The 18,108-nt window shown below is 41.9% G+C and overlaps 8 protein-coding genes across 12 annotated transcripts; 2 read left to right on the top strand and 6 right to left on the bottom strand.

The window, feature by feature from the left end:
* Nucleotides 1-10: 10 nt before the first annotated feature.
* Nucleotides 11-609, top strand: LOC115761282 (succinate dehydrogenase assembly factor 3, mitochondrial). The gene is made up of 3 exons (XM_030703003.1): nt 11-170; nt 231-340; nt 397-609. Exons 1-3 carry the CDS (start codon nt 89-91, stop codon nt 592-594), a joined length of 390 nt encoding a protein of 129 aa, XP_030558863.1. The 5' UTR covers nt 11-88; the 3' UTR covers nt 595-609.
* LOC115761281 (dihydrofolate reductase) lies at nt 600-1,303 on the bottom strand. Of its 2 annotated transcripts, XM_030703000.1 has the most exons (3): nt 1,275-1,303; nt 1,157-1,208; nt 600-1,094 (listed from the first exon to the last, which is right to left on the bottom strand). In XM_030703000.1, exon 3 carries the CDS (start codon nt 1,022-1,024, stop codon nt 614-616), a length of 411 nt encoding a protein of 136 aa, XP_030558860.1. In that variant the 5' UTR covers nt 1,025-1,094; nt 1,157-1,208; nt 1,275-1,303; the 3' UTR covers nt 600-613. The 2 variants fall into 2 exon arrangements, with proteins under 2 accessions (XP_030558860.1, XP_030558861.1); XM_030703001.1 differs by lacking the exon at nt 1,275-1,303 and having other exon boundaries at nt 1,157-1,248.
* Nucleotides 1,304-1,485: 182 nt separating this feature from the next.
* LOC115761420 (soluble guanylate cyclase 89Db) lies at nt 1,486-5,581 on the bottom strand. 2 transcript variants are annotated; one of them, XM_030703181.1, is made up of 2 exons: nt 5,518-5,581; nt 1,486-3,669 (listed from the first exon to the last, which is right to left on the bottom strand). In XM_030703181.1, exon 2 carries the CDS (start codon nt 3,550-3,552, stop codon nt 1,549-1,551), a length of 2,004 nt encoding a protein of 667 aa, XP_030559041.1. In that variant the 5' UTR covers nt 3,553-3,669; nt 5,518-5,581; the 3' UTR covers nt 1,486-1,548. The 2 variants fall into 2 exon arrangements, with proteins under 2 accessions (XP_030559041.1, XP_030559040.1); XM_030703180.1 differs by lacking the exon at nt 5,518-5,581 and adding an exon at nt 5,403-5,427.
* Nucleotides 5,582-8,120: 2,539 nt separating this feature from the next.
* Nucleotides 8,121-10,124, bottom strand: LOC115761562 (soluble guanylate cyclase 89Da). Its single transcript, XM_030703347.1, has one exon. It carries the CDS (start codon nt 10,122-10,124, stop codon nt 8,136-8,138), a length of 1,989 nt encoding a protein of 662 aa, XP_030559207.1. The 3' UTR covers nt 8,121-8,135.
* A 2,743-nt stretch (nt 10,125-12,867) lies between these two features.
* Nucleotides 12,868-14,176, bottom strand: LOC115761339 (COP9 signalosome complex subunit 5). Of its 3 annotated transcripts, none has more exons than XM_030703077.1 (3): nt 13,837-14,176; nt 13,182-13,755; nt 12,868-13,114 (listed from the first exon to the last, which is right to left on the bottom strand). In XM_030703077.1, exons 1-3 carry the CDS (start codon nt 14,095-14,097, stop codon nt 12,969-12,971), a joined length of 981 nt encoding a protein of 326 aa, XP_030558937.1. In that variant the 5' UTR covers nt 14,098-14,176; the 3' UTR covers nt 12,868-12,968. The 3 variants fall into 3 exon arrangements, with proteins under 3 accessions (XP_030558937.1, XP_030558938.1, XP_030558936.1); XM_030703078.1 differs by having other exon boundaries at nt 13,185-13,755; nt 13,837-14,175; XM_030703076.1 differs by having other exon boundaries at nt 12,870-13,114; nt 13,179-13,755; nt 13,837-14,175.
* A 109-nt stretch (nt 14,177-14,285) lies between these two features.
* On the top strand, nt 14,286-15,049 carry LOC115761341 (V-type proton ATPase subunit F 1-like). The gene has a single exon (XM_030703080.1). The coding sequence runs from the start codon at nt 14,573-14,575 to the stop codon at nt 14,945-14,947; it is 375 nt and encodes a 124-aa protein (XP_030558940.1). The 5' UTR covers nt 14,286-14,572; the 3' UTR covers nt 14,948-15,049.
* A 58-nt stretch (nt 15,050-15,107) lies between these two features.
* Nucleotides 15,108-16,148, bottom strand: LOC115761340. The gene is made up of 3 exons (XM_030703079.1): nt 15,954-16,148; nt 15,548-15,895; nt 15,108-15,480 (listed from the first exon to the last, which is right to left on the bottom strand). Exons 1-3 carry the CDS (start codon nt 15,984-15,986, stop codon nt 15,133-15,135), a joined length of 729 nt encoding a protein of 242 aa, XP_030558939.1. The 5' UTR covers nt 15,987-16,148; the 3' UTR covers nt 15,108-15,132.
* Nucleotides 16,149-16,495: 347 nt separating this feature from the next.
* On the bottom strand, nt 16,496-18,091 carry LOC115761767 (derlin-2). Its single transcript, XM_030703696.1, has 4 exons — nt 17,776-18,091; nt 17,337-17,693; nt 17,096-17,259; nt 16,496-17,017 (listed from the first exon to the last, which is right to left on the bottom strand). Exons 1-4 carry the CDS (start codon nt 17,860-17,862, stop codon nt 16,855-16,857), a joined length of 771 nt encoding a protein of 256 aa, XP_030559556.1. The 5' UTR covers nt 17,863-18,091; the 3' UTR covers nt 16,496-16,854.
* Nucleotides 18,092-18,108: the final 17 nt, after the last annotated feature.

Consider the following 18,108-nt stretch of genomic DNA (forward strand, 5'->3'; position numbering starts at 1 on the left):
TGGCCGCCTGGCACAGCAAGTTGTTATAATATAAGATTTTGTTATTCCTATGTGGAACAGATTTAAGTATATTTATTAAAAAAACACTATGTCAAAAATAACAATGAGTCAATTGACGCACCCGCAGCGCGTGCGTTTACTGTACAAAACCATATTGCGGCTGCATCGAGGTGAGTGCAACAGCCGAGTAAGCATAACCAGATCTTAATTCAAAACATTCCGAAATCAAGGTTTGCCCACAGAACTGCGCGCTTTGGGCGATAACTATGTGCGCGATGAGTTCAGGCGGCATCTCAAATGCAATCCCATGGAGACACAACTCTTTATGACCGAGTGGGCTGTAAGATTTACGTAAGCGTGTTCAAGGCTTTCTGATTGCCACGCCTCTTCTTTTAGCGCTACGCCTCCACCATCACAAAGCAGCTGGGACTGCGCGGCAAACCGAAGGGAGAACTGGGCGAGCCACTGGATGCCCAGTCGGTGGAAATGCTCAAGGATGACCAAGTAGTACAGCTATACGAGCTAATGCTGGCCACCAAGGCTCTCAATGGAGATACGATAACGGCAGATGATGTGAGAGGCAGTAATCAATAAATTGTAGTTTTATTATTAGTTATTGTTTTTCCAATATTTTGTATTCGTATTTAATACCGTTCTCCTCCTGCACACCATGTGGCGTGTCCTCATCGAGCGGTACCTCATGAAAATCCGCCGGTATATTGGGAAAGAATGTGTCGCATTCAAACTGTTCTTGGATTTTCGTTATATACAGGCGATGACAACGCGGCGATGCCATCGCCTCCTCATACACTCCGCTGCCGCCCACAATCCAAATGTTCTCTATCTGATCGCACCAAGGCTCACTTTCACTTTCCAACATTTTCAACGCCTCCTCCAGACTGCGGCACAACATCACATCTTTTGGTAGCTCTGCCTTAGACATCGTCGTGCTGAGCACAATGTTCAGGCGGTCTGGCAGCGGTCGCTTACTGGGCGGTACACCAAAATAGGTCTTTTTGCCCATGATCACAGCATTGCGCTTGGCGGGATCGCTAGTGCGTTTCGTCGTGCGACTAAAATACTTGAGTTCGGATCTGTCGATGGAAAATGTTTAAAATATCAAACAAATCCGAATGCGCATGTCTTTGCAACTTACTTGAGACGCCAGGGCAGATCGCCCTTGAGGCCAATGCCAAAGTTTTCGCAAACTGCAACAATTAAATTATACCTAAGCATCTTGACTGTGTGATTCAACTAATTGAGATAATACGAACGCTATCTTTATATCATTAAATTCAAACACAAAAGTTTCGTGGGAAGAAGCAGACCAGTTATCGGTTTAATTTTCCATGACGTTGTGTGCCTGGTTATCTGTCGCCGATAATTGCAGGTGATGTTTATCGGTTTATCGGTTTACCACTTATCGCAAACTTAAGGTATTCAAACTCGGCGTGTTTTCTTTATTAAAATGCCAAATCTTTACATTAAAGTGTCGTTTAGTACTACAAAGATAGATATATTGACTTGCACTTTTACATATTAAGTATATTATTTTGGTCCTCCGATTAGCCAATAGGTTTCCATATCCCCCTTGCCCTTAACTTTCACAAAGCCACGCGCCTCCACTTTGTATCCCACCTCCCGCACCTTCATGGCCGTGTAATTGGACAATTGTATCTTCCAAGGATCGCAGCTACTTTCCATGCGCGAGGCCGTGTTCACAGTATCCCCGAAGAGGCAGTACCGTGGCACCTTCATGCCAACCACACCAGCAACCACTGGACCAGAGTTGATGCCAACACGAATAGCCACATCCGGCAGATTGTGGGCCTTGACCTTCTTAATAACGCGCAACGCCAAGTCGCAGGCGTGTTCGGCATGCAGAGGATTGATATCCGGCGCTCCGGACACTGCCATATAGACCATGCCCACGGTTTCTACCTTATAGACAAATGGCGATATGATCTCCTCGTCCAGCGCAGAGAACACCTTGTTTAAGGTGTTGACAGCCTGCATGGCTTCCTGTACGTTGGTTGAACCGCTGTCGTAAATATTCATTACTTCAATGAAGATGACGGAGACCTCCTCAAAGCTTTGACAAACGTGCTCTTGTCCCATTCGCATTCGCTCGGCAATGGGTCGTGGTATCATAGAGTAGAGCAGTTCGTCACCTTGGCGCTTCCAGGAATCGGCCAACTCCAAGGACTTTTCCAGCTCATCGGAGCGCTGCTCCTCCTTCTCGAACATAATCTCGAGCTTGGAGCAATGCTGCCAGCCTGCCATGACCAGCTCACGGCTCAGGCCATGTGGATTGAGATCATTTAGGTACAAGCCGATACCATGCAACTCGTCCAGATTCTCAATCAAGGGGCTGCACAGAAAGATCAGCGAGTCCACATCCTTGATATAGAACATTTGGCCCTTGAGCAGAATAGAACGAAGACCTACTGAAGCCCTGCGCAGTCCTGTGGCTGGATCGATTTCCTTCGTTGCCGCGGCTGCTTCTTCTTCATCATTTTCATGCTCCTTTTCAAACTCCTGGGCCTTAGCCAGTGCCATGGTCTGTGCCTCGTTCAAGCTCGAGTCGTCGTAGTTTTCATAATCTATATTGAGGGCCGCATCATAGGCGGCTCGACTGTGCCCGGTGCGTATCAGCTCCATCTCAAATAGCACGGTTCGCATCTGTAAAATGGTATCCCAGTCGATCTTGGTGTCTTTTGGCCGCCGGCACTTAAACACATCCATGACATGGGTGCCAATAAAGCTCTTGGGATTAACGCCCGGATTATGCAGTATCCAAGTCTCAATTATCTTCTCGCCAGCTAGCGTTATTTTCATGTCATGATTTAAAACAATCGTAAAGGGGAACAGCTCGAGGAACACATTCAGGTCCACCGATGGCATCTTAAGTTGCGATGGATGGGCGACAACGTTCACACGTTGGGCCATATAGTCGCGGTTGTCAAAGTCCAGGCGATACTTAACTATGACCGTTAAAGGACCGTCCGACAGCTTAATGGGTCCCGCGGTGCCACCGCATATATCATTCTGACTCTCAATAACATAAGCTGTCATTTCCAGGCCATAGAACTCCCTGGCCACCTCCGTCATCTGTCCAATGAGATATTTGGACATGCCTGTGCGCCCGCTGCGATATAATATAACCGCTCCATTGTCATCCATATTGGTCAGCTGCATGCTGGGCGACTTCATCTTCGGATATGTGAACCTCATCTGTAGATGTATATTATCGATGGACTGCAGGAAATCGCAAAAATAGCGACCCGTCGAGCGTATCATCTTGTCATAGCCAAAGTTACTGAAGAAGCGCACGAAACATTTGCCAAAGAAGTTCATGCAAAAGTCAAAGGACTCGCCCGTACAGGCGGAAAGCGCTGCGGCAATATCCGGCATCAGCTTGTCCGGATATATCTGATGCGTTTTAAAGCTATTGTGCTTGCAGTCGACTATCTGGCAGATCTTCCTCCACGTCTCCATGCCGTATTCCTCCTGTATATAGTGCTGAACGCTCTCGTATAGCATTCCGTACATGATGGCGGCTGTGGTTTCTGCAATTTACGTGGCACCCCTGCCAGCTAAGGCAGGATTCGACGAGTGGCTGGGCGGGCAGGTGTTTTTGTGCGCTTAAATTGCTTGCGTCAAGTTTATCTGTAACGAGAAAAAGTTTGCAAGCGCATAATTAGGGTAGCCTATTAGAAAGTTTTTCCATTATTCAAAGCTTTGGAAAAAAACTTAAGTCAATTTGTCAGGGATTACCGAAGGTCAAGTCTTTGATATTAGATTAGGCAATGACATTGAACGTACTTATATAAATATGAAATTCTTTTTTTCATATTTTTTAGATGTTCCTTATGGAGTTTGCTTTTTGATGGCTTACTATTACGTTTGAGCATTGAGTTTTTATATATTATGGACTAGCAAATATTTTATAGTTATTAAGTAGATATTTTAAACATAGATAGTTTATTTTTTTTGTACAAAAAACATTCGACGTAGCCCATCGATCACTTATCTAGAACATTTAGAACATTGATGGATGGCTGATTTAGTTTATTACTTTAAGATTATACGCACGAGTTGTTAACCCGTTAAAACACTGCTGTCAAGCATAAAATTGAGTTAGGGACTTGACAAATGTCAGATGTGCATCCGCAACCATAACATAGGGACACATAAGGACGCTGCTCGATACATAAACTCAGCCAAGTATATCTTTTGCGGCACATGCACAAAAAGTTAAGAGGCTTCGGCGCAAGTATATCTTTTGATTTATGGCTCTGGCAGTTTAATTTGGTTTTACTTTCACGCCGCCAAGACACGCGCTCGCCTGCTTGCGAGGCTGCCCCGGCTCCCGTTCCAGGAGTCGTGTCCTTGCGCCTGTCACGTTCACGAAATAACAGCAGCTCGTTGTTTCTTAACTTATTTCAGTTGCTTTCGCTTTTGCTCTTGGTAATTCTTTTTGTTGGGCTCTTTTATTTTTCAATTTGCCCTTGTAAAACATTTGTCAAACCAATTGAGAAGCCATAAATTTTGCGCGCAATTAATACTGCGGGCATCAAAAATTTTTTGAATTTAATATGGAGTAAATATTTAATTAGGTATATACCAAGTTTTAGAGAGTTTTTTAAATATGTTAATGGCTGGAGCTGGATCTTATATTATTCCCGATGTATACCCTTTTAATGCATATAATACTTATTAATATAAATACGAAATTCTTGCCATGTTTTTAAATGTTCTGAAATATTTAAAGATCGAAGCCCATAAATATATAATTCATTATTTAAAGCTATTCCAACTAAGTTCCTTACACTAAAAATTTAAATATAAATATTAAAGTTCTGTGCTTCTGTATAATACACTATCTACGTCTCTTAAAAGGCAGAAAACGCATATAATATTGTTATATTGTAATTGTTTTAAGCAAAACAGTACAAGAAATAAGAACGAAAAATTATCAAATCAAGTTTCAATTATGTTTAAAGTAAACAACAACAAATGATAGATCCTAATTTTCATTTTGAAAAAAAAAAACCAATTAAGTTTTAAATTATGAATTCTAAATAATTCTCTTGGATTATGAGAATAATTATGCTTTGAGCTGTATTATAAGTAGTTTGTAATTAATGCTTATGGATTTTATAGCGCTGCGCAGATATCATAATATTTCCAAATTTCATAAAGTTCTTAAGCGTATACGATGTTTGTTTTATTAAAGCTCAGCTAATACTGTTAGCTGCTTAACATTAACATTAGCATATTTATTGCCTGTTTATTACGCCGAAAAGTAGCTTTCATTATGCGCCAAAATCCTCACATAAATTCCATACATATATAATATATATTTGTACGCCCTGCAGCAGATCAAACATTTAAATTACTTCCGTGGTCACTTTAGTTTTAAATTTATCATCGTCGACCTGTGCACATTGTTTATTTATAATTTACAGTTAGCTGGCACAAGCATATGCTCCACACACTCTCACTCACACGCACATCAATTTGGCCGGATTTGTCGCAGTTTTGCGTTGTTTAACACTGAGCTTTAGCTGTTGACGCACCGTCGCTCTCGGCAGCTGTTATTGTACTAATTTGTTGTTGTTGCCACTCCGCGCGTAACGACCATGCTTCGACTTGTGGCGGCAGTCATTCGCATCGCCTTGCCTTGAACTTCGTTCGAAATCGTCTCGTGTGGTTGCTTCGGATGGCGATTTGCAGCGTTCACGCTGCGTCGTGCGAATGGAGTGTGTTTCGTTGGCGTCCAGGTCTTTTATAGCCGACTCCCGGATCAAACACTGCTCGCCATTTCCGCGCACTTTACGCCTTTTTTTCCTACTTGCAAACACGCACTGCACGACACGCCGCACCGCGCCCGCCCCCGTCATTATCGTTAGTGTTTCGTTTCAAGTCAATGTGCTCTGCCCCCTCACTAACTCCCTCTGTGGGTTTGATGCCAATTGACGGTCGCTGTTCGATAAAGCATCAAATGAAAGCGAGTTTATTCTTTGCTCCTTTTCCGTTACGTGCTTATGCGCTCTTTGCGTTTCCTACAGATATTGTCCCTTGGCCCTTGTTCCGTTACATTACAGTGTTACAATAGGGACGGACAGACACACACAAGCTGTGAGGCATTAGTTCTTTGTGTTCAGAAGGGAATCATATTATTGTAATGTAATAGTTAAGAATGGAGCAAATTGATTTATGTTCTATGTTAAACACATTAAGGACAAATAACATTTTAAACTAAATTAAACATTTATAAAAGCCCTAGGCTGTAACTTGTCCCTAAAAAACAATTCCCTACTAACAGTATTACGTGAAGATACATAAGTGCTTACTGCTGAAGATTAAGTAATTTTTAAATTATCAAAAAATTTCATGTTTCATAGGAAACAAGCTCAACTAAAGCTGGCTTACCGACAAGGCTATTAAAACCTTCTATGTGAACTAGTTCTCTCATACCAGCTCCAGTTCCTTAAGCGCTTAGCCCTGTGCTATTTTCTCACAGTTCATGAAATGAATCATTTTTGAAGTCTTTGCCTTTGCCCTCTGTGGGTTCGCTTTGGGTCCTGCTGCTGTGTTTAATACTTTGACATTTTACGCATACCTATAAAACACAGAACACATGCGTATGTATGAGTGTGTGTGTGTTTTTGCGTAAGTATTTGTTATGTCCTTACGCATTTCGAGTTGTGTTTTAAAGCAATTTAATGGGGATTTTTGTCATTGGGTAAACCAAAGCCTTGACAGCAAACGCATCTTTTACCCAAAAAGGATTTGAGGATAAACGCTAAGCAATTTTATGGGACAACATTTGTATAGTCGAACAGATGATGTTGATAAGTCTGGATGGGACCTTAAGCGATTCGAGCTATATTCAGTTAAAATAAAGGCTGAAGGGGCCAGAGATGTCAAATTGCGAACGTTTAAAAGCTACTCAAAATGCTATTAATGAAAGGCAACTATGAATTATGTACAGAAAGAATTTCCTCGAAAATATTATTTTGATATATATACACGCAAACAACTCAACTCGGGCCTTTCGAAATTCGAACCGGCAACGGAAGTTAATTGACTTAACAAAGCTTAAATAGTACGTGCGACTTTGGGCTCCCCTTTGGTCACGCAGAATGTCTTAATTTAATTGCAGTGGCACATCCCAAGGCACATCCCAGGGGGATGGGTGGCCACAATTGCCACTTAAATTCGCCAGAAAGTATGCTATGCTCTTATGATGAGCTACAGAGTCCGTGTCTACGGGCAGACCTTGACACGCGAACAGCTCATAAAAGTTATTAAAAATGATATTCGGATGGGTACGGCATGTCTGTGAGTACGGTTCAGCGACAGTACGTTGCGGCTATGTTACGAACACGGACGTCGACCCATTACGTTTTATGGCACCTAATGATAGCAATCGAGTTCATCAAAGCATCATAAGCGGGCTGTGCGAAGGATGACAACCAGTTTGTGAAATCAGTAAAAAAAAAGAATATTGTAAAAGCTAATATTACGTACGTATTTCTTTAAAATTATTGAAGTCTAATTTACCCTTCTTTTAACAGGAAAAACAGGGTCCAATAGGGAACAATAATTAAGTAGCTCAAATATACCTTGAGATAGTTTTCCTTACAAAACATAAAAGTATAACTCTAGGAATCAAAACTTCGCAAAATTTGGCATATTACACTAACTATAATATGAAATGTAAGAAATAGTTTGCAGCTTTTATTTTACCAACCATTTGATTATAATAAACTCTGAAGCTCACAATTAAAAGATTTGAAAAGAATGCATATACTCTAGTTTATTACTAGTCTACTTCAAGCTATATCTATATCAATAGATATGTCTAATTTAATATTTGTGCAACAAAGTAGCAAAACAAAGTTGAGGCAGGTTCAAGTCCTGGACCAGACATCACTATCTTAAAGCTACGTAGATAATTTGTTATATTTAACTCCCAATTATTAGAAACACAGCACAAAAGAAGAATATTCAAATTTAATGCGATTCAGAAAACTCACGAGTACAGTGTGCTGATTCTTTGAAGACTACAAGTGCACATAATAGAGGATTACAATAGTATATAATAATGAGCATATTTCAAATCTTCAATCTTGTGGGCCTCCAAGCAGCCAGTAGGTTTCCATTTCACCTTTACCTTTGACCTGAACTGTACCGCGTGACTCAACCTTGTAGCCCACATCTCGCACTTTCTCGGCCGTATAGGTGGACAATTGTATCTTCCACGGATCGCAGCTGCTCTCCATGCGCGAGGCCGTGTTCACAGTATCCCCAAAGAGGCAGTACCGCGGCACCTTTAGACCAACCACCCCCGCCACCACGGGACCAGAGTTGATGCCGACGCGAATAGCCACATCTGGCAAATGTTGGGACTTCACCTTCTTGATGACTCGCATTGCCAAGTCGCAGGCGTGCTCGGCATGCAGAGGATTGATATCCGGCGCTCCGGACACTGCCATATAGACCATGCCCACGGTTTCTACCTTATAGACAAATGGCGATATGATCTCCTCGTCCAGCGCAGAGAACACCTTGTTTAAGGCGTTGACAGCCTGCATGGCTTCCTGTACGTTGGTTGAACCGCTGTCGTAGATATTCATGACCTCCATGAAAATGACGGAAACTTCTTCAAAGCTCTGGCAGACGTGCTCATGACCCATGCGCATACGTTCCGCAATGGGTCGTGGTATCATGGAGTACAGTAGATCATCTCCTTGGCGCTTCCAGGAATCGGCCAACTGCAAGGACTTTTCCAGCTCATCGGATCGCTGCTCCTCCTTCTCAAACATCATTTCTAGCTTGGAGCAATGCTGCCAGCCTGCCATGACCAGCTCACGGCTCAGGCCATGTGGATTGAGATCATTCAGGTACAAGCCGATACCATGCAACTCGTCCAGATTCTCAATCAAGGGGCTGCACAGAAAGATCAGCGAGTCCACATCCTTGATATAGAACATCTGACCCTTGAGCAGAATAGAGCGCAGGCCCTGTGAAGCACGACGTTCGCCGGTAGCTGGATCGATTTCCTCCTCGCTGGGCTCCTCATCCGGATTATCCGCATTCTTCTCAGTTAATTCCTTGGCCTTGGCCAACGCCACATTCTGGGCCTCGTTGAGCAGCATGTCATCATAGTTCTCAAAGTCCATGTTGATTACAGCATCATAAGCAGCCCGATTGTGGCCAGTGCGTATGAGCTCAAACTCAAAGAGGACCGCGCGCATCTGTATCAAAGTTTCCCAGTTGATGGTGGTGTCCTTGGGCCGACGACAGTAAAAGAGATCCAAGATGTGCGTGCCGATGAACTCCTTAGGATTGGCGCCTGGATTATGCATGATCCAGGTCTCGACAATTTTCTCGCCCGCATGCGTTATTTTCATTTCATGATTGAGCACAAAGGTGAAGGGAAACAGCTCCAGGAACACATTCAAATTGACTGTGGGCATCTTCAGCTGTGACGGATGCGCCGCAGTGTTGACACGCTTCGCCATGTACTCGCGATTATCAAAGTCCAGCCGATATTTGACTATAACCGTGAGAGGACCATCTGTCAGCTTTATGGGTCCCGCGGTGCCGCCGGAAATATCATTCTGGCTCTCGACCACATAGGCCTTGATCTCCAACCCATAGAACTCCCTGGCCACCTCTGTCATCTGGCCAATGAGGTACTTCGACATGCCCGTACGTCCACTACGATATAATATAATCGCTCCACTGTCGTCCATGCTGGTCAGCTGCATGCTCGGCGACTTCATCTTCGGGTATGTGAAGCGCATGATCAGATGAATGTTGTCAATGGACTGCAGGAAATCGCAAAAATAGCGACCCGTCGAGCGTATCATCTTGTCATAGCCAAAGTTACTGAAGAAGCGCACGAAACATTTGCCAAAGAAATTCATGCAAAAGTCAAAGGCGGAAAGCGCTGCGGCAATATCCGGCATCAGCTTGTCCGGATATATCTGATGCGTTTTAAAGGTATTGTGCTTGCAGTCGACAATGCGACAAACCTTCTTCCAAACCTCCATGCCGTACTCCTTCTGCACATAGTGCTGCACACTCTCATACAACATTCCATACATGATTCAGCAGATTTTATTGTGCCTTAAAAAATAATATATGGGATTATAGTCTTTAATCACTTTGGGAAAACAAAACGAAGATGCTATAATTTAAGAGTATAATAATTGAATAAAATTGCTGGAAAAGCTCGCAAAGCATGCCGGTTTTATCCGACTGTGCAATACTCTGTTCGCATTGTAAATTCAGGTTAGGTTCGTCGAAATTCTTGTTCGTGACTAAGAGTGTATAAGGGGGACACGACACATGCACAAGTTAATATACTCGGTTTCACTTTGTGAACAGTGTACAAGAATTAACTTCACTGCCCGCATAATATTTGTATGCTAATTTTGTGCAAATATATTAAGTTAGTTATCAGTTATTGAAGTCGAAGAAAATTTATTTTTAAAACTGAAGTGTTTTGAAATAATTAAATTTAAGATTGTTTGTCATTTTATCTACATCTCGATTTTTTAAGCTTAACCTAAAATTAATTTTCTATTTAATTTTCACACATTTTCACTTACTTAATGTTCTGTTCTGCTTTAAAGGAGCAACAGGTGGGCGCTTTATATAAATTTGAAATTCTGATCCCTCTCAATTTTTAATGGCTTGTAGTTTTCCGCTCATTTCCCAGTGGCATTATTTATTTATGGCCTGAACAAAATGTATCCTGAAATCCGTAATTTAATTTTCACAGGCTTCTCTTTTCTATGCGACCGGCTTCTTTGCCCGAGGATGTTTTCGTTGTTGCTTTTGTGTTTTTTTTTCTTTTTTTCCTTTGCCAAATAAAATATGTAATTGTGCGTCGTACCTCGTGCGTTTTCGTCCTGCGAATGAAGCGCCTGCTTTCGCTGGCCAGGACTTTTATAGCCAGATGCCTGCTGAGCATTTCGTACCGTTCGCTCGACCCATTCGTAACCCTTTCGGGCCAAACGCGTTCCCTCTTCGGCTGTCAGCAGCGATGCCCATTCCCTTGACTCACTCGACTCGTCGTTGACAGTGTTTCATTACATGTCATTGCTCCTCGTTGATGCCAATTGACGCTTACTTAGTCGATAAAGTATCCACAGTGAAGTATCCTTCCTCGATTTTATGGCTTAAATAACAATAACTCACACGCACATAATGCGTTCTTTGCATTCTTATCTTTTCAATATTTGGTTAAGGGGTTGAGATACGTTGGGTGGTGTGTTCCTTTGGCATTTAGACAGTCCAAAATGACGAAAGTTTATATCCTGCGTACAGGAGACAAGGATCTACACACAAATATTTGTCTTTCAAAACCTTTGAGATGTCCTCTATGACTTTGTCTAGAAGTCAATATACGATAAATTGCATTCCAATTCGAACTCTCTAGTTTCTTAAGACTCGGAGATCGAGCACACAGGCTGACAGAGAAGAGGGGCAAACAGCATATGTGCACTTAATCAGCTCGAGGCTGTCTAAATGCTGCTTGTTGCATATATATAGCACATAGTGAAACAATTTATCAGCTATTCCGAATAAGTATACTGACTTATGGGTTAGTCTTCTCTCTCCTCGCTCTGTCCCTCTTATAAATACAATAAGTACATGAATTATGGAAGTTAGTTAAATCATTTATTCTATCGTACAAATGTGCAAAACTATTTTTAATTTTTCTCATGTCTATAACTTTATTATACCCATGTTTTTTCTTTAAGGTTATTAAAATTGATAATTAGCAGCAATAACCTGTTGCATCTGCGGAAGATATGGCAACTCTGTTTAATCAGCGTCTTTGGTAGCCGGCACATGCTCTGACTCTTCCACATGCCGGTTGATTTCCAGTCGGCTGCTCGTCTCTCCTCTGCCTGTGCTTGCGCAGCGTGCGCATGAATTAATTGGTAGACGCTGATTTCGTTTATAGCTGAGGCGGCGAATGCAGTGTTAACCATTTGACATAGCATTTCATAGTTAATGATTTAAGTAAAACAAAAAAGATCGGAGTTATGCAACCCTTTTGGAAGCTAACGATATTGTGGATGCAGTTTTGTTATATGTTTACCAGCACTATAATTAAAATGGCGCGAAACGGTTAAGCCTATTCCTGATATATATTTTTAAGCCCAACTCCTTAACATTTTAAGTAATATGGTAACGCTTCGGAATGAAGACATATTTAAAGTTAAAATAATTTTTAAAAATGTTAAATTACCTATATGAAAATTGAATGTAATAGGGTTATGGACAATTTTAATTGAAAGATAGAATTTGGACATTACACATTTTCAGTTTTCCGCTGAAATTTTAATTTGCGTTTTCCAAGCGACATAAAATTATACCTGCATGCACATATATTTACAGGAATGCTATGAAATGTTATATTCGTTTAAAGAATTCTTTGGAAAAGCACCACATAACAAATCACAAAACACTTTTACTAGTGGAATTTATGCGGAGCACAAAAACAAATGTTGACAGTTGATGACAACGGTAAAGCGTTAAGGACGTTATTTATATTAGCTGCCACATAGATAACACATGCATGCATACATACACAAATACACCCACGCACACACAGGGCCTGGCGCGTGACAGCGCACTTAATTAGGGGCCTCTCCTGTTACCTCGCTCCCCGCTGGATGGCATCGATTGGGCAAACAATTCGGAGCGTTAATAATTCACTTGTGGCTTATGCGGTAACAAGGATTCATTTTGGCGGTGGGACAACTGCCACGCCCACATCTACATTGATACAGACAACATACAAATCATGATCGATGTGGCAAATAAGGCTGCATTTATCATGGAAAATGCCCCAATTGGAGATTTATATTATATATTTATATGAATACAATGTCATTTCTGACAATTACAAAAGGCTAAGCTTTCAATCCAGCCTATTTGCCCAGGCCCACTTTGTTGAAGAGCTTGTCCTTGACAATTTGTGCCATCAGGCCGTGTATGAGCTCAATTGTGGAGCGGCTGCAGTCGCGCGTTGCCTTGGACAGTTTATCCTCGGATCGCTTCTCATTGACATCAGTGCCTGTAAAGCGAATTGCTATTATAAAATACAAATGAAAAAATTGAAAAGAACCAAGTGTATGTACCGCGACCTAAAAAGTTTTCACTTTGTTCCAGCTTCTCAGACAAGTCCATGATTTGGCCGGTCGTGTACTCGGTATTAGTTAGGAGACCGGAGCTGCCCAACGTATTCACCCAATACTTGTTCCACAGTGAATCGAGCAGTTTGCGATCCAAATCGGACTTAAAATAGCTTATTTCCAGCGGATAGTATTGCTTGCAATGAACTCCAAAATCCTCAATCTTGTTTAGCGGTATCGTTTGATATTCGGATGGCTCCTCATTTGGTGGCTTGTAGCCCTTTGGATATGTGCGGAATGCACCGAGGCATACCTTGCCAGCGGAGACGGTGCGCACCGGATCCACGACAATGGCTACGAATGGCTCCTGGTAGGTCTGATTGAGCATCTGGGTGGACACATCGATCCCCGACAACCAGCAGCCATAGCCTGGGTGGCTGTGATACCAGCCAACGGCGTGCTCCAACCGTCCAACTTCTTTGGCTGCCTCCATATAGGCGGTCATGTACTCATAGGCCTGTGCCTGGGCATTAACGCGCGTCTCAGTGCCCTCAACGGGAAGCGCAAATGCGTCCATCACAATCTGCAATTAAATTTATTTCATGCTGTAACAGTCGGACAGTCGGACAGTTGGACAGTGGGAACTGGTGAATATTCTAATTACCATTGTGTTGTCCTCCACTTTGCCCAACATTAGGCCCATAATTTCCAATGTGCCACCGGAGCGAGCGTGCATGACCATCTTGAGCAGTGCGAGAGCCGATATTTTAATGTCCTTAAAGTAATGTGGATCTTTCTCCCAGGGCTTGGCGTCAATTATCTGGCGCTGTTGTTCGGCATCATAACGAAAAATATCATCGCAGCTGGGCAACGTTTGTATATTATTTTCCAGCTCCCATTTCTTTTGTGCAGCGTCAACATCCATTTTAAAGTTTATTTATGCTTCTATTTTTCCGGCTCGACGATTCTTTATGTTACTGCTATTGTACTCAAAAGTGTGCACCTAAATGTGGCAACGCTGTGCCGCATTAACAGACGACTCTATGCGTTAACACTGTTCATATTTGCGCCAGTTATCGATAATTCTTTTTGCGTTAACAGCTCATTTTACTCTCGTTACGAGAGTCTCGTATACACCGCTTACTAAGCAGCAATATTAAATAAAGTTGCACCGAACTTACAAATTACGAGCTTAGCATACATATGCATATGCATGCGTGAGCCACATTTCTGTAAGGGCATTTGATAGTGTACTTTTGTCTGTTAAGGCGATTTTGGGTGTATTTATATTGTAGTCTCGTGACTTTCGTCAGCTGACATTTTACTTGGTGTAAGACAAAGCACTGATTAAACGTAACACGCAATTAACGTAACAGAAAATTAAACGTAACAGAAGTACAATGGCTTTGCATTCGGCAATCAAAGGAAAGTTGATCTCTGTTATAGGGGACGAGGACACTTGTGTGGGATTTCTTCTTGGAGGTATTGGTGAAATCAATAAAAATCGTCATCCGAATTTTATGGTCGTTGATAAAAATACCGCAGTGAGCGAAATTGAAGATTGCTTTAAGCGTTTCTTAAAACGCGATGACATCGACATCATCTTGATAAATCAAACATATGCCGAACTTATTCGTCACATAATCGATGCACACACCTCGCCAGTGCCAGCAGTTCTTGAAATCCCATCAAAGGATCATCCCTACGATGCCAGTAAGGACTCTATTTTACGACGTGCACGAGGCATGTTTAATCCCGAGGATTTGGTACGCTGAATTATAAAATTGTTGCGCTACATATATTTAAACTTGTTCAATGTTTTATAATACCTTTAACCAAAGTGTTAAATCTTGCAAATTGTATGTTGAAAGTATTAAAGCACAAGTGAAAATTATAAAAACTTAAAATACCGAATCTTATATCTGGACATATTATTTAAACATATATTTAAGGCATACATTTATTTATCTTTATCTAATGCATCGACAACTAGTTTCAAAATATTTCTCTTTAGTTGATCAGCTATTTGTGGTTTAAGCTGGCGCATTTGATCTGCCACAAAATCGCCAAAAATTTGGGGGGAATTATGATTATGATTTGTCTCGGGCGGAGAATCTGTTTTATCCGATTTGCTGCGATCATTCACCTCTGGCGATTTGTTCAGCTCCTCTTTGGTCTTAACTCCATGCGTGGACGTGGAAAACGAACTAGAGCAGGTGTCCAAATCATCCATGAAATGCATATGGCTCTGTGAAAGGGGACGTTTGATAGATATTGTATCATTGCTGTCATTCAAACCAAGGTTTATCTGGAATTTAGTTAAAAGAGTTCTCCTATATAGCACCATTTATATACATATAAGTGTGCTAACCTACCGAATTGCCTTTGGACTTGCGAGGCTCGCAGACATTTTGCAGAAAACTTAAAGATTCAAAGTATTGCCATTTGACTTCAATGTTATGATTCGCCTTGGCCTGGTAGCTTCTGTATTGGTTACGCAGATTATCCCACTTGGCCTTGCAGTCGGGCGTTGTGCGATCCAGCGTTTTGGCAATAGATTGAAATGTGTTCTCCCGCAACTTGCTATCTTTGTGGTTTGATTTGCTGGGATCCCACAGGACTTTGCGCTGCTCAACCAGGTGAATTAGCAATCGGACATCGTTTGGTAACCACTCCCGTTCGATTTTTCGTATCCTACGCGGACGTTTAGTTCCGCTTGTCTCCTGGAATATGCTTCATATGGTTAAGAACAATTTCATTAAAAACCAATTGTAAAATTACCCAATTCAGGAATTCATTATTTCGCGACTCCATTTTTGTTATGCTTGTTATCTGGCAATAAATGTATGGCCGCACGCGCTTGAACAGCGCTGCCAGACTTAATCCGGAACGCAGACATTTTTGTATGGCAACATCTGGCTAGGTAGTTGCCAGATCCGTGTTGTCAGCTAATAACAAAAACTGGCACAACTTGGCCAGTTAGATATTAAATTAAATTTCAATGTAATACAAATATGAAGTAAAATCAAATTGTTTATTTCCAGTTTCCCTTGTTAGTAAATTCAAAACAAACCGACTTTTATAGCCACCTGCATGTAGCGCGGCGCTGCCAGACTTGGTCACATTCTCGTCCGACGTCCGTGCGTGATGCTAGTAAATTTATGTTCATACATGTATGGCAGCCGACAACAAAATATGGCACAGAATTGCCGGCTCTTGGTATTAAATAAAATAAACAGATGGCGCCACTAACTTTACAATTCCACATATTTTTTTATTGTTTATATATATATATTTATATATATATATATACATATACATATATAATTAATCACATGTGCTGAATCTACATAGAAGGGAAAACTTAAGGCCAATTGTAATAATTGTACAACTGAGTACAGAACTTGCCGCTACAGAATCAAAAAATCAACCAGTAATAAATACATACACTTGAATTAACTTTGGCTAACTATTGCACGCCACATCGCTCCGTTGAATGGCTGAGCTCTCCCCTTCTTTCTCTATATTTTTCTCAATATGTACCTTATCTTACCAAGCACCAAGTGAAAGGTGGCGGAGGGGTCTTAACTTAACATTTTCGTCGTCTCTTTCAAATTTCGTGTCTTTGTTAGGGCGCATAATAAAAAATGTATCAACAACTTGGTACACATAATTGTGTTTGTTATTGAGCTGCCGCTGGCGGTTGCTCCCCTGCGTCCTGGGCTTGATTGTGCTCTGGCTCTGGTTCTAGCGGCTGTCCCTCGCCGCCCCACATAAAGCCGCCAGGACGATCCTCTGCAGGTGCTTGAAAATTGCGTTCGATGTGCTCGTTGAAAATCCTCTTACTGCAAAATACAAATTAAATGAGTTTTAGATTTGGGCTATATATGACCAGGCCCGAACAGAACCACTTTGTAGCTTACAGAAAATATGGCGTCTTGATCAGTCGAAAGCCGTTGGACAGCTGCGGATAAACATCTTCCAACACATAGTAGATGTGGCCAACGCCCATGCCAATGATGTCCACCCAAACGGTGTTGCCCAAAATCATAGAACAGCATAGCAGCACCCAAGGCAGATATGGCGCCTGTTGCACGCGGACAGCAAGATAGATACAAATTATACAATATTTCAATGAAATAGCAATGTTTTTAAAGCACATGCCTGAAAGTTGAGCACGCCGAAAAAGTTCATGGGCACCATAGGATTTCGTCTGGACCACACATAGACCAGCATTAACGTAAATGCCTGGCCGAGGAACAACAGGTTGACAAAGATGCCAAAGAAGGTCATTAGCACGCCGCCAAATACGAACATCATCACGAAATCGGAGCTGCGACCGCGGAATGAGCCATCCTCCAGCATGCGGCAATAGCGATATGTGAATACCATATTAAAAAAGAAACTAATGCCAATGGTGCCGAAGTATAGGAATGTGGTGGCCAGACGCCAAATTTGAAATTTTCGCACTATCAATGTGGGATTAAAGTACAGCTGCAGCGGCGACACCAGATCCAAGTGCTGGCAAGAAAAGATAGAGAACAAATATCAGATTCAGGGTACACGTCAGCGCCGATCTGCAAATTATTTGCAAAGGACTAACCACCGCAAGCGTTGTGAGCACGCAGACCGTGGTATAGGCCCGGGTGACTATGGGTATATCCATGTAGAACTGACGCAGTGCATTCATCCTTGGGCTGTTTTGTGGGTGAGTCTGTTTTGAGAGTAGTTGAACCAGTTGCTGTTGTGCGTTTTGTGGTTGGCGCTTTGGAAGCGCAAGCGTTCACATCTGCTGCAGCTAAGCGTCCTATCCTGGTTGATTGTGGCTTTCAGGAACTGACAGATAGACAAGTTGTGAGCTCTGGAGTCGGTTTTTCAATTTATATTATTGTTTCCTTTATTTTTTTATTTTTGCTGCTCTGTAGCGATAGAAATA

The sequence above is a fragment of the Drosophila novamexicana genome, unplaced genomic scaffold, assembly GCF_003285875.2.
Source record: "Drosophila novamexicana strain 15010-1031.04,08,12 unplaced genomic scaffold, DnovRS2.1 tig00000485-arrow-pilon, whole genome shotgun sequence".
Classification (NCBI taxonomy): Eukaryota; Metazoa; Arthropoda; class Insecta; order Diptera; family Drosophilidae; genus Drosophila; species Drosophila novamexicana.